Source organism: Brachypodium distachyon, chromosome 2 (genome assembly GCF_000005505.3).
Source record: "Brachypodium distachyon strain Bd21 chromosome 2, Brachypodium_distachyon_v3.0, whole genome shotgun sequence".
In the NCBI taxonomy this organism is placed as follows: Eukaryota; Viridiplantae; Streptophyta; class Magnoliopsida; order Poales; family Poaceae; genus Brachypodium; species Brachypodium distachyon.
The window spans coordinates 57,639,538-57,653,930 of NC_016132.3; the positions used below are offsets into that span (position 1 = coordinate 57,639,538).

A 14,393-nucleotide genomic window follows, 5' to 3' on the forward strand; every position below is an offset into this window, starting at 1 on the left:
CAAGGACGTACGTCCCTTGGATCAAGTTGTTGTCTGGGAGCCGTGGACGGACGTTGATTGACGCGGGACATGCAAACAGATACCATATCTCTGACCAGGAAAGACCTGTTATAAAATGATGGCTGGCCTCCATGGCTCCATATCCATATGTACATGCATCTGCTCCTGTTATGTGTTAATCTTCTCTTCTATATAGAGCCAGGCAGCCAGCAGCTTCGAGATCAGTGGCAGCAGTTCAGCACCGTAGCTTAGCTGCTTGTTGAGTGCTAGCTAGAGCTTTCGGTGTTCTATCTATCTATCGGTGGATCGATTTGGGGGTGAAGCCGTGTGAGCTTCGCGAAGTGAAGCTTGAAGAATGGCAATGGCGCAAGGCCTCGTACCAGCTGCAGCGGTGCTCCACATCCACATGGCGCTGCTCCTCGGACTCGCGGCCGTGGCCTCCATCCCTGCAAGTACTGCTCTCTCTATCTCTCACTCACACGCATGGTTTACTGCCCTGCTTCTTTCTAGGATACACTACTCTGTTCTTTGGTTCAATTTGTTTTGGTGATTTTAAGCTTAATTTGATGATTTGATGTTCGAGTTCCCGTCTAACATCGTATGATTGTACGATTGTACGAAAGTTTTCGAGCGTACTGCATCGAGATTGGTGTGGCAGAGAGGTCAATCCGTCGATCAGAAGTAACCGTTTCGCTTTACGCAAGAGCTAACTAGAGTACTTGATAATTTAAACGAGCTTATCATGTGATGGACAGAAATCAGTTAATTTAAACGATGAATGCGTAGCTCGAGCGTGCTTGCATGTTGATGCAATTTCAGAGTTATAGTACGTTTTAATTAATTAGGTGAACTCTCTGTGTACGTTCATAATACCAGCAGGCAGCTAAGCTGTAGCTAAGTTAAATGGATATATACGTGCTGCTTGCATTCTGTCCATACGATCGAGATGGGGACGAAGTGGACGATCTAGCGGCCGCACTGCAGACGCTAGAATAGAATTAGCTTCGATCGATATAGTACTAGTTCATTTTAGCAACGCACTTTCAAATTTCATTAAAGTCGAGCTAGTTTGAGCTAACAATTAATTCCTATGGGGTCTGTCTCATACATGCATCAGCATGCGTGCATGGTTACCGTGAAGTGATATGGTAACTACTACTGTACTCCTCTTTATTAGATTTAGATCACGTAGGACTTAATTTGCACTTGCACCGTTTGCACGTATCTAAAACTTCATCGAGGAATTAAGTACATTAGTGGATGCACGCTTCATGGTTAATATACGTATACGTGGTAGTAGCACGTTGTACCACGGACCATTTTCAATTTTCCTGCAAACAACAATTAAAAATGATAACCAACAACCAAAGTTAACGGATCCTTGTACGCATGCCTGCCAATATCAATATGTACATCATGCATGTGCTTGTTTCTTCCTTGAATTTTTTTGTATCTTGTTCCATCTCTGCAAGCGACCACACATGTACGTTTTTGTGTCCATGACCATGCGTAAGGTTTGGATCTGTATATGTAAATGGAGGAGCAAGGAGCAATATAAATTCATACGTGCTGCAGCCGGCCTGCAGGAAACACACAAGCTAGTGCACACATTTGATTGATCTTTTGATCTGCATGGTTACAATTCCACACGTATATATATACACTGCTGAATCTGTACCTAGCTTGATTTGGTGTGTGCCTGGTTCGATGGGTTCTGCTACTTGTACAGGAGCGGCATCGGTGGGCGTGTGCTACGGCATGAGCGGCAACAACCTGCCGCCCGCGAGCACCGTGGTCGGCATGCTCCGCGACAACGGCTTCACCTCGGTCCGCCTCTACGCCCCAGACGCCGCCGCGCTCGCCGCACTCGCCGGGACCGGCATCGGCGTCGTCGTGGGCGCGCCCAACGACGTCGTCCCTTCCCTCTCCACGAACCCCTCCTTCGCCGCGTCCTGGGTCCGCGACAACATCGCGGCCCACCCCTACGTCTCCTTCAAGTACCTCTCCGTCGGCAACGAGATATCCGGCGAGAACACCCAGCACCTCGTCCCGGCCATGGAGAACGTGCTTGCCGCTCTCAATGCCGCAGGGCTCGGCATGGGCGTGCAAGTCACGACGGCCATCTCGCAGGCCACGATCGCCGTGCACACGCCGCCCTCGGCGGGGGCGTTCGCAGAGGATTGCAAGCCGTTCCTGCTCCCCGTGCTGCAGTTCCTGGCGCGCACGGGCGCGCCGCTCCTGGCCAACCTCTACCCCTACTTCGCCTACACGTACCGCGCCGCCGGCGACATCGACGTGAGCTTCGCGCTGTTCACGGCGGAGTACCAGGGCGGGCCGGTGGTGCAGGACGGGGAGTACGCCTACCACAACATGTTCGACGCCACGGTGGACGCTGTGCACGCGGCCATGGAGAAGCTGCTGGGTGGGGAATCTGGGGGCGTTAACTTGGTGGTGTCGGAGACCGGGTGGCCGTCGGCGGGGGGCGAGGCGGCGTCGGTGGAGAACGCGAGGACGTACAACCAGAACCTGGTGGACCATGTGAGGAAGGGAACCCCAAGGCGGCCGTGGAAGGTGGAGACCTACTTGTTCGCCATGTTTAATGAGAATCTCAAGGAAGGTGGCGTGGAGCAGAACTGGGGCCTCTTCTACCCCAGCACCGATCGGGTCTACCCCATCGACTTCGGCGCTTGAAGTCCATTCCATTCATGTACGAGGGCGCCATGGTGGTGCGTATTGTAATACGGTATACGGTGTGTGTGTGTGTATATTCGGTGAGCGTTTGTAATACGGCCATTTTTACATTTAATTTATACGTCCAATGTTATTAAATGATTTCGGAACATCTACTACTAGGAGGAGACTCTCCTCTGCTTAGATCCCGCTTCTAGTTTAAGTCTTTAAGAAAGGGAGTCCACGACTCCACGCACAAACAAAAATCTTGTTTCGAAAAATATATAAGGTGAAGACAAATTATATGGTCAATTCAAAAACTATTGTACTCCCTCCGTTCCTAAACACTTGTCGTTGTTTTAGTTCAAGTTCGACCAGTATTCAGGAACGGAGTTAGTATTTTGAAATCACTCCGTCCGAAAATAAGTGACTTGGATTTGTATGAATCTACACAAATTCAAATCAGATCACAATCCTCCTCGCCAATCACCACGTAACGCGGACGGCCGGATCGTGTAGATATGAGATGGTCAGATCAGTTCCCGTTCTTCCGTGACCCTCGTAAATTAGGTTCGCTTCCAAAGACAGACCGAGATCACCGCTCGATTCACCCGTTATCAATTAGGAGCAGCGAACACGATATCAAGAGCTACGCCGTGTATGGGCCGTTTCAGGTCTCGCGTTATGAGGAGCGAGAGGGCGAGTGGATCCGGGCGACCTGCAACGAGACGATCGATGTTCATGGTGGGCCGCAACAACAGCTTCTGCGTCCCTGGGAATTGCATGCGTGGGCCCTTTTGGTATCATGAATTCCAAAGCTGTTGGTTTTTGCCATACCTTGCACCAGAATTTTTCCTTCGTGTTAGGTTCACTCAAATTCGAAAGGTGACAGACCATTTTGTCTCGTGGCTTCAAAGAGTAATTCGAATACGATCCCCCGTAAGATAATAAATCTATATATAACGATCCCCGGTAACAAATTCGAATGATAACCCGAACATAGGATTGTTAATTTGTTACGCTCCCTGTATGACACGGCCAACAGCTCGACAGGGTCTGACCCCAGCCACGCACTGGTTCTCACATCCATATTATAACATCACGCTATGTTGGGCAACTTAAGGGCATCTCTAAGGCAATCCCAAAATCTTCCCCGATTATCCATTTGTGAGTTTATGGAGAAAAATGTAACTCAAGGAAGACCCCAGTTTGTCCAAACTTGTCCATCTCACTCATTTCTTCCACAAATTTGAAAAGATAATGGAGAGTGTTCACTTGTGCAAAACTTATCCTCTTGTCCGCCTGGCTCAAATGTCAAAGTCTCATGAGAAGGATAAATGGGGGTTTATATTGAACACCATGGTGTTTTTTCACCACATTTGTCTAAACACCCCTCAAATGAACAATGAGTATCGCAATCTTATTTAGATATGCATTTACGCGTCTAGATACATGCAACGCTAGTGGGCGGGCGGAAGGAAGAGAGAAAAGTCACCTTGCAAAGAACGGAGAAGAGTTTTTTTAGGAAAAAAAAACTGGAGAAGAGATTATTTTTTTATAGCAAAAACGGGAACGCCATCGGCGCGTGTGAAGCGGCCCATGCACAAGCATCTAACGGCCCAAAACTATCCATAGTTTCGCTGGGCCGAAGAGGTCGCTCTGCCATTCAGAGCTTCTTGCTTGCCGCTCTGGGCATGCCTGTGAGGCCTCTCTTATGTTCTGTGATCTGGAGTCGTGGCCCAATCCATCGACCCCCACCATCCTGTCGTGTCTTGTCCTGGCCGAAAATCAGGGTGGAGCTTTCAGATTTTTCCAAAAGAGGGGATTGGTTTCACCGGTATCGATACGGAAACTACTGTAAAAATACCGTAGAGGAAAATCAACGTAAAGCAGTAGGCAGTAGCTTCTAGGTGCAGTGCAAATTTGTGGAAAAAAGATGGTGTACAACAAAGTATAAAAATAAAGTGAAGGATGAAAAAAAAAATGACGTCAAAAGATATATCTAACCAACGGTGAAACCAGATTTTGATTCGGGTGATCTGCTTGAGAACAGAGTCCATTTAAAGTTTGGGCCTGCCTATAGCCCAGACGACTGAGAAATAGTCGATGGATGTATTAAATTGATGCCCTTTTTTTTAGACAATTGCACTACCATGTATTATATATTTTAAACATCTTGGGTTGGTCTAAAAAAAACCCTCAATTGCACGTCACTTAATGTGCAACCCACTCTCAGAATATTAAATTGCACATGCAGAGAGACGGTGTGCAAATCACACAAAAAATTTGAATTGCACATCAATTGTTTTTATGTGCAGTTCATAAAAAAAAATTTAAATTGCACATCAAGAGAGATGATGTGCAACCGACAAAAAAAAACTAAGTTGCACATAAAAAAGAGACATGAGTATCTGATCAAAAAAATCAATTACGCACAAAAATGAGTCTTGTGCAACTGTCATAAAAATGTTAAATCGGCGTATCACTAATTTATTTTCAACGGTTTACACTTGGCAATAAATTGCACATCAATTGTCTTCATGTGCAATTCATCCTCTAAAAATCTTAGTTGCACATCAAGAGAGACGATGTGCAACTAGCTAAACGATCTCAATTACACATTAATACGAGGCATGAGAAACCGACCCAAAAAACAAAATTGCACATGAAAAGAAGTCGGCATATCACTAATTATTTCCCAAACAATCTATACTTAGCAAAATCTAAAAAAACAGATAAACACACAAACCTACACATGATAAAAAGAAACTTGATTAAACGAAGAAGGAAGCTGCACATCCGGCTAGCAACACTCCAGGCTTTATTAAAAATAGGGAAAAAGAAACAACATGCGGTCAGCTTGCTAAAGCAAACCTACACACAGCCCCAGGGCCTGTACACGCTTGCACGGACAGAAATTGAGGAAAGAAAAGACATGCACACAGCACGGATCTTGAAGCTCATCCGACGGTTGAGAAGGTCGACTGAGAAGGTCGCCTGAGAATTAGCAAAAGCCTTAAAGTTTACGGAACAAATTTAACAAACACAGCGTCCAGCCGATTCGGAAGGTAGCTCCTTTTCTTTTATCACACCGTCACTAGACGCCAGAAGAATAGTCCAATTCCCTTTGCGGCTTTGACTCCGGCCGGCCTGGTCTACAACCCAGACGTCAAGTTTTCAAAGAACGTAGACGTCAAGTTAGGGACGTCCTTGAAGAAAAGAAAATGTCAAAGTTCTAACCGATCAGTGTTTTTGTCAAAGAAAGGTTGCTGCCTGACATTTCACATCCAAGGGAAGCAAAGAGTGCCAGGGGAGAGCAACAAGAGTATAGCAAGAGTAGATCAACAACCATGCAGCAGCGGCAGGAAACAAGAAGAAACATACAAGGAAAGTAAATCCAGGCTTCCATCCGAATTTCATCACACCGAGCAACAAGATCACCGTTTAAGCATCATCAGGTATCCACTCACCTATCAACTATAAATTTACTGTTGTTCATCATAGATCTGTTGTTCGATACTACTCGTATCTGTAAGTTAATTTTGTTGTCAGAATTTGAATCATGGAGTTCAAATACAGATTTTGCTTCAGTTCAAAGAAAATACAGATTTTCCATAGCATCTTACTAGGATTTGTAGATTTATGAAGCTCTGAGGGAGAAAGGTTCCATTGGCAGTCTGCAGTAGGAAGAGTATAGCCTATAGGGAGGATTTCCAAGTGTGTGGAGTCTGCAGTAGGAAATCTTCCGTGTAAACTCCTCTTTCTTCAGATTTAGTATGCAGATAGGAAATCATGTTTACATCCCCATTAACACTGTGATTCGAATATTCTTGTTCTAGGATTAGTCTCTCCTCTTTTAACAGAAGTTTGTAGCTCATAATTCAAGGAAGCATCTGACAGTAAAGAGCTGCAGAGGAGCACAGGCTCCATGGCCCTGACAAATATTATCAACGCTTTTGGCATAATTAAGACATCTTATTCTAGTGTTCAGCAACATTAGAGATCGAGTAAAAATTGATAGACCTTGAAAATAAGTCACGTAAAATCATTAAATTTCAGTTTCATGATTTATCATATTCAAGCGTCCTTCCCTTTGTTTATTCATCCATCAGTGAATGCATGCTCAAGAACCAGCAACTTCCTCAGCACCTGAAGAGCCACCTCTACTACTTCATTTCTTTTACGAAATTAGCTACACCATGTATTTAACTTGCTACATGCCTACCTGGATCATACGGTGCAGTGCAAAATTTAATGATACTCCATTTCTTGAGCAGCTCAGAGATGGCTGAGATGGTCAGTTCTGCCATTGTTGGGGAGGCAGTCAGCCGAATCTTTTCTAGTATTACCAGGAGGTGGCCTAGAGAGGCTGGAGATGGCACGCATCAAGATGGAGGCCGCACTCGAGACATCCAACAAGTGGCAGATCAGGGACACGTCGCTGCTCCATTGGCGGAAGAAACTGAAGCGTGCTGCTCAGGACTGTGATGACGCCGCGCGCAGATGCAAGCAACATTCTCAGGAGGAAGACGAGAGAGAACAGATCATATGACGATCCTCGTTTCCTAGACGTATTGCACATACAACGAAGGCATTCATCTCCTCTTTCGTCGGCCGCAACAATGATCATTGCTTAGACAACATCGCCGCTGTCCGGAGATTTGAAAGGTTCGCGGATGGTGCTACCGAGTTTATGAGATTTGTGCAGCTCAGCGGAACGCCACGACAACACTTGTTCTTCAACCCTCTCATCAGGCATATCGTTGCAGGAAAGTTCGTAGGATATATGGCGTTGCGTCCAGGAGGCCGATATCACTTCTTCACCATATGGCCAATAGCTTTCGAGGAGCGTGGGCTGGAGGCCATGCTTTCTTTCTTATACGAAGATTGCAATGTGCCCAAGAATAGTTTTACCCTCAGGTTCATGATGCATATCTCAGAGAGCACAAACATAATCGGAACTACAATCAATTGCTTGCGACTAGTGACGCCTCATTTCAAGTCCACGGCCGACGTCGTCATTAAAGAGATCATGCAGCTCCCTACACAAGATTTCTCCTGTTTCCCGCTTGAGGTTGTGAATGTCAACGCGGAACATTACTGGACCGAGATGAACACAACTTTCGCTGGATGGTTCTGCCCTGATCCACTATGTTGCCAAGGATACGAGAACAACGTCTTGTCCTGCTGTCGCGGCGGCAAAAGCAGCAGCGGAAACAAATTGAGGCTTTCAAGTATATTTCCAGAACCAGTATCTCAAGTGTTTTTACAGTGCTACATCTCACCATTCGAGTACGGTAACCTACATGGGTCAGCCGCTAGATATGACTCGTCTTCTTTGGAGAATTACCCGCTTCTGAAGCTGGACATTTTGCTCATGCCTCATGACTCTCTCGAGGAACCCAAGTCAACAGGCGATGGCTTTGTGATAGAGGCGATCAATGGAGAGATGCAACACCTCACACATTTAAATGTTCACCCGAATCAGCTCGACGAGATGTTGCTGCCCAAGGCAACAGATTATCTCTATCATAACACGGCGGCTACGACGTACGAGATAAGTTGGAGATCTAACCATGGCAGTGCACACCTATGCGTGGACAAGACGAGCGCGAGAATAATCTCAGGAGCACCCACGGCCTCCACAGGACAGGGTAGGAACAAGAATAGCAAGGTGCTTCTTGAGATGCTGCAGGAGATAATGAAAAATACGCTGGCAAGAGAATGCTTAAAACTTTGGGTCATTCGTTCCTCCGAGAAACTGCAGAGCATGTTTACGGCATGGCTCAAACAATGAGGATATAAGTACTGGTTTATGTCTTAATTTCACGGGGATCTCGTAGTGTTCCTTCAGAGTCTGTTTGAAATTAATGTGTGCTAAGGCGAGCAGGGCATTTTGTTGTGGTGTACTTGTACCTCTTGTATGTATAATGGTAGTATTGTATTGTACTCGTATATACCTCTTGAGTAGTCCTGTGACATGCTAAATGGTATGTGGTGGAATAATGAGGATGCTCTTCAATTACATGTTGATATGCTGTTTGGCAAAGTTTAGTATTGAACTGAACCAGCTATCAAACCGGTTAAGCATAGGTTGGCTATGGTCAAACCATGTGGAAAATTTCATGATTGAAAACTAGCCTGTGAAAATGCATCCCATATGGAGGAGACCGATTTTTTTACCAAGTGGGTGGGTACCTCGCGTACCCTATCCATTCAAATAATCTCCAATTGTCGAGGGAATAAGCCTTCGGGTTCTCAACTTTCTTATACCTGCTACAGCCCAGCATGAAGCCCATACGAAGGCCCATGAGGCATACGAAGCCTGAGTACCTGAAACTGCGGCTAAAGCTAAGGAATTTAATCTAGACATACCAGAATGTACCGATCTAATTGTAACCAACCCGATTATCACGCCCGAGACCTAGCCCCCTATTTAGACTAGGCAGGGAAATCGGGAAGGAGAGGCCGTTCTCATCCGACTCTCCAGATCCCATCTGCGCACCATAGGTTCAGAGTTTCTTTGTAATCATCATCAATACAAAACACCAAAAGCAGGACGTAGAAGATTTACCTCACCGAGGGCCCTGAACCTGGGTAATCTTCATGCCCCCTAGGTCCTTGTTAGTCGACGAGATTGCCGTTGCACCCCGTGCTCTCCCTAGTTGAAAGCCCTCTAGTTTGGGTATTGCCGAGTTAGCCACTCGTCAGCAATTATGGATCTTAAACAGTGAACGTCTGACAGGATCACTGGAGACCTAGGCAGCTAGGGAGCTACACGCAGTACACTGCGCACTGCCCGTGAACAGTACTCTTAACTCTAGCACTACTCTCAATAGTACAATACTCAACTCTTGGCGGTGCTCTGAAAAAATCTCAGTAGTATTCTCAACAGTGGTCCCTGACGTGGGAGTGACCCACCGGGTTTTCATTTTTGGTATACCCACTACGGCCCAGCATGAAGCCCACTCGAAGGCCTGCTACGACTCCAAGAGTTCAGATGCCTAATCTTGCGACTCAAGATAAAAAAGATCAATTAGATTACATCTTTTTATTGTAACCGACTTGGACTCCACCCAAGACTTGACCTCTTGCATATATAAATGACCAGGAGGGGGAGCTAAGAAGAACAACTCACAACTCTCTCCTCCGGGACAGACTATCTCCCTAGAGATCCAATCTCGCATATAAGCCGACACACTTGTCAGATCTCATCTGCACACCATAACTTCGGCGGCAACATTGTAATCTCTCCATCAATCCTAGATCATCGCTGAAAAATAACATGGTATCTGCATCGTCGCTGAAAATACTATATCGTCGCTCAAGTTTGAGACTGGTACGAATGGTTTATATGAGCCCTAAGGATTTTATATTTTTTTGACGGGCATCATTAAATAGAGAGAAAACTGTACATGGCTAAGGATTTTATATTGCCCGAACATAGGACTCCGTGTGTCGTACGGCCAACAGCTTCTACTACACGGTTAGCCTGTACTGTCAGCTCAAAACGGGAGCTCCACGGGCGTGCAAGTGGGTCCAGGAGAACTGGCACTGCAACGAGCCAACGAGACCATGTTCATGCTACCAGGCCGCAACAACAGCTTCTGCGTCTCTGGGCATGGTACACTATGCGTCGGCCCTTTTGGTATCATGAATCCCAAAGTTGTTCCTTTTTGAGGAACAGTTTTTTTTTTTAGAATATTTGGGGAACAGATTAATTTTGTTGTGGAGGAACAAATAGGTTAAGCCCTATGTCGCTGAAGTATGGACCCCACCGTCCCGGCCCAGATCAGCCCATCAGCGAACGGCCTGGTCAAGCAGCTCCAGTCCCAGGCGCGGCCCAAACCGAGCGGCTCGGGAGTTTCATTTATTTTCTTTTCCCCTCTAGCAAATCATCCAGGTTTCGCTCAAAAAAAAAAAGCAAATCATCCAGGTTGGAAAACCCCGTATCCAATGTCCCCCTTCCCTGCCGGTGGCGGAAGCCCCCGCCGGCACAGCAGCGACAGTGGGGGCGGCAGCGCCAGCGGGTCCCAGATCGCCGACCAACTACTCGACCCCTCCTCCTACAGCGGTCAGCCACCGTACGTCCTCCGCGCCCCTCTCTCGTTTCACCCCTCCTTTTCTGTTCCGGCGAGATGATAATAGATTGTTTTTTTTTTGAGAAAAAGATACAGTTGTTGTTCATCGATGGGGAATTTGGTTCCTTGGGGCGATGGGGGAGAAAAACGGGATGTAGATGAATGTACCTCGGATTTCATTCCCGGGCTGGCGGATGTCCCACCAAAAAATGTTCCTTTCCTCCGTAAACTTGCCATACCACAGACGCTGAGATAAAACTCTTCTTCTACTGATCGAGATTATCCCACTTCAGCAGCAGGTGCGAGGAGGAGCGGCATGTGGGAGGCAACGTTGAGGCTGCATCTTCTGCGCAAACGATGCAAGAACAGGGATCGTCCATTGCTGCCACTTCCTCATCCTCTCAGCCCGCAGAGGCAGTTGCTCATGACGCTACCGAGACATCAAAGAACTCTTCCAATGGATCACTCTTCTGGGCTCGGCGAAGAAACGATTGGGGCTTGATGTTTTACATCAGGGTTGATCTTCAAGGATCATTCCATACATACCCTGACGTGGGCGGGCCATTTCAGAACCTACAGGAAGCAAATAATGCTATCGACCGCCATCTTGATGCTCGCCGGGTTCCAAAAATGTAAAGTTTCTTAACTTCCTTTTTAGAGTTGTGTCACTTATGTTGGATTGGCGTGCACACATGTGATTAGTTATATGCAAACAGCGCATGCTCGTATGATGCAGGCCGCGAAATAATCGCAGTTGTAAAGCGTGAATCAGGAAATAAAATGATGGACCTAAGTTAGAACATAGAAAAATTCCGACAAACTGATAAAAATATATCAGGCTACATTTATTTTTCAATTCCTGTATCTGTCCAATTGGAGCTAACTGAAATATTGATTTTCTAACTATATTTGTCAGGGAGTTGTCAAAATAGTGCACTGTTCACAAGCATACCTGAAACTAAGTGCGTTTAGATGCTATTATATGCTACCAGTTTGTATGTAGGTATATTTTGTTTTGTAAATTCTAGTTTGCAAAACTGGTTCGCCTTTAGCCAGGCAGACCCACACAGACACAGCTCTGTTTCCTTAAGTACTAACAGTGGTGGTAGCCTGAACAATAAATTTCCTTGACTGTTCAAAACAGTATGGTGAGAACTACTGAGTTGTGCATGTGAAAATGAAAGGATGGATACCTTAAATGCATTGACACCTTACAGTGCGCATCTAAGCAGTTCTGTTTTCTCGTATTTTTGTTGATTGTTGCTACCATGAGCTATGTTAAAGGTAACTTTTCAGCTGTTTGATCCTTATTCAACAACCTACCGCACATGCTAGTTTACCTTAACCCTGTAAATGATGACCCTAGTGTTATTTTTCATGCTCTGATTTATACTAGGTGCATTGAACAAGCAAAGGTTTCTAAAAGGGAGATGGCTATACGAACAATTATGTACTGGCCTGATGGCACAAGGAAGAAGTGTTCACAATCTCATGCAATTGAGAAAATCCGTGATGATAACCGCCAATTTGTTCAAGCTTTAGTCGACAATTATAACAAGGATCACAACCTGTTTGGGGTTTGCTCTCTCTCCCGCTGTCACTCTTTGCCCTGCTACCCGGGTTGTACTAAGTCTGATTGTCTTACTCATGTCAGAAATACTGATCTGATTTATGTTTCTTATTTCAGGATATTGCATATGAACTCAAAGATGTTGTGCATCACAAATTATTTGTTGAGAAACATATGTTGTATTGGCATTTCAATTTCATGGCAAAGAATAAAGGAGCTGATGATTTTGACGGTACCAGTGGCAATCTATTCTTTGCTGAAGTGCAGCAATGTAAGCGACAAGGAGAACATGAAGAATTGGTGGTCAGCTGTTTCTGCATGATTAAGCCTATTGATAATGGTATTTTATACTCTTATCATATATTAAATTTGTTAAAATACATCTTGTGGTTCGCACTAACCTAAACTTGTCGGTTATATATTGACTATACAGACCAGTATATGATCTTCATATGATTTTAGTGAAAGCATGATTAAGCCTATTGATAATGGTATTTTATACTCATATCCAGTGGCAGATCCTGGATTGTCCAGACTATGGCTAAACTAGGCTATGTATGGAAGCCTGAGGCTAATCCATTGTTAATCAGTCTCTTTTGCCAAATCTCTATGGCATAATACATGTAGCAGCTAGCTCACACCTAGGGCTGTAGCCCCGATTGCCCTTGGCATGAATCCGCCACTGCTCATATCTTACTATGACTTTGCACCTCTTGTCATGTTTCCATTGCCTCGTTCATTTTCGCTGAGCTTTTTATATTTTCAACATCTCAAACTGGTTCGTGCACAACCAATAATGACTGCACACATGTGTTTTCCTACCTTAAATTATTTAGCTAGGTGTTTGTGTTTGATTGGTTATCTGACTGTAAACGACAAATTCCCTTCTCTCTCTTTTTGATAAAGGCCACTGCTATGGCTGTACAACCTATGGAAGTATTGATATGAAGCACCCCAACAAATCTGGTGCATACACTGGTGGTCACTTGTACGCATGTAAAAAGATGAAGTTTAAGAGAGAGTGGAGCGATGAAGATGTATGATGATTTATTTTCCGCCAATTGTGTTTTTTGAATAATTTTTGTGCCACACTGTTAATTGTACATGTGCTTGCCCCTCTTCTACAGGAGGAAACTGAGGAGGCTAGGATAAGGAGAATGTACAAGGTAATCAATGACATATTTTTCCGATAACATGATATTGGTTAATTGATTGATTCTAATTCCTGGATTGTGTATTATTTTTCGTTTTAGGAATATGATGATCCACACTTTTTGAAGAAACTCAGGAGGTTCAGGAAGGAACAAAGACGCCTCAAGAGTGAGAAGGGCGCCCCAGTATAAGAATAGGGAGGGTGGCAGAATGAAACGGCACAACCGCTTTGCCCCTTGTAGCGACTCAATATAATGTTAACCTTCCAGGGTGTCATTGCGAGAAATCAATTTGGTTTGAGATGGACCTGGTTAAGCTACACATGTACGACTATCTGGTTTACATATCAGATGTTTCTTTTGTTCGGTTGTTACATATTCCATTTGTCAGACGTTGTGGAGGAAGTGGTCTGCATTGGAACGCATAGAATGATTGTTAAATTCCAAAAGCCAACATGTAGATGCATGCAGCTGACAATGTTTGCATAATTTGGATTATAACAGGACTTATTCAAAATGGATCTTTCTGTGAATGCATGCCATCGAATTGAACGCCCTCAGGCTCAGAGGATCACAATCCCCTCCTTTTTGTGTATTAATACTCTCGAAATCAGTTAAGCAAACATTCAAAGTCTGCATGATTAACCAGTTAGGAACTCTTTCCAAACTAAAGCATGATACTAATCAATTATCACAACATATCAAACGAACAAGACAGATTCACAACTAAAATGTAATCTCAACTGCATTATTATTGATTGTACAACCAAGCAAGAAAACGTGTTGAAATAATTTAGTAGTATAGTGGACAACGATGATGAATCTGTCATTGGCACTAGGCCCTTCCAGTACAAAGGAATAACTTCATTTCAACACAGGAGAGACCAAAAAACATCCTTGCACTGGACTGAACAACATAAG

The 14,393-nt window shown here is 44.8% G+C and overlaps 3 protein-coding genes across 7 annotated transcripts; all 3 read left to right on the forward strand.

Annotated features, from left to right (window-relative positions):
• Positions 1–40: 40 nt before the first annotated feature.
• On the forward strand, positions 41–2,840 carry LOC112270530 (lichenase-2-like). The gene is made up of 2 exons (XM_024458163.1): positions 41–452; positions 1,730–2,840. The coding sequence occupies exons 1-2, from the start codon at positions 356–358 to the stop codon at positions 2,689–2,691; spliced, it is 1,059 nt and encodes a 352-aa protein (XP_024313931.1). The 5' UTR covers positions 41–355; the 3' UTR covers positions 2,692–2,840.
• A 3,061-nt stretch (positions 2,841–5,901) lies between these two features.
• Positions 5,902–8,625, forward strand: LOC104583378. 2 transcript variants are annotated; one of them, XM_014898842.2, is made up of 3 exons: positions 5,902–6,128; positions 6,948–7,338; positions 7,440–8,625. In XM_014898842.2, exon 3 carries the CDS (start codon positions 7,457–7,459, stop codon positions 8,465–8,467), a length of 1,011 nt encoding a protein of 336 aa, XP_014754328.1. In that variant the 5' UTR covers positions 5,902–6,128; positions 6,948–7,338; positions 7,440–7,456; the 3' UTR covers positions 8,468–8,625. The 2 variants fall into 2 exon arrangements, with proteins under 2 accessions (XP_014754328.1, XP_014754327.1); XM_014898841.2 differs by having other exon boundaries at positions 6,948–8,625.
• Positions 8,626–10,566: 1,941 nt separating this feature from the next.
• On the forward strand, positions 10,567–13,989 carry LOC104582952. 4 transcript variants are annotated; one of them, XM_024458174.1, is made up of 8 exons: positions 10,614–10,754; positions 10,842–10,962; positions 11,045–11,383; positions 12,148–12,328; positions 12,439–12,661; positions 13,228–13,358; positions 13,449–13,487; positions 13,575–13,989. In XM_024458174.1, the coding sequence occupies exons 2-8, from the start codon at positions 10,910–10,912 to the stop codon at positions 13,662–13,664; spliced, it is 1,056 nt and encodes a 351-aa protein (XP_024313942.1). In that variant the 5' UTR covers positions 10,614–10,754; positions 10,842–10,909; the 3' UTR covers positions 13,665–13,989. The 4 variants fall into 4 exon arrangements, with proteins under 4 accessions (XP_014753844.1, XP_010232804.2, XP_024313942.1 ...); XM_024458175.1 differs by having other exon boundaries at positions 10,627–10,754; positions 10,848–10,962; XM_014898358.2 differs by lacking the exon at positions 10,842–10,962 and having other exon boundaries at positions 10,567–10,754.
• The last annotated feature ends 404 nt before the right edge of the window (positions 13,990–14,393 follow it).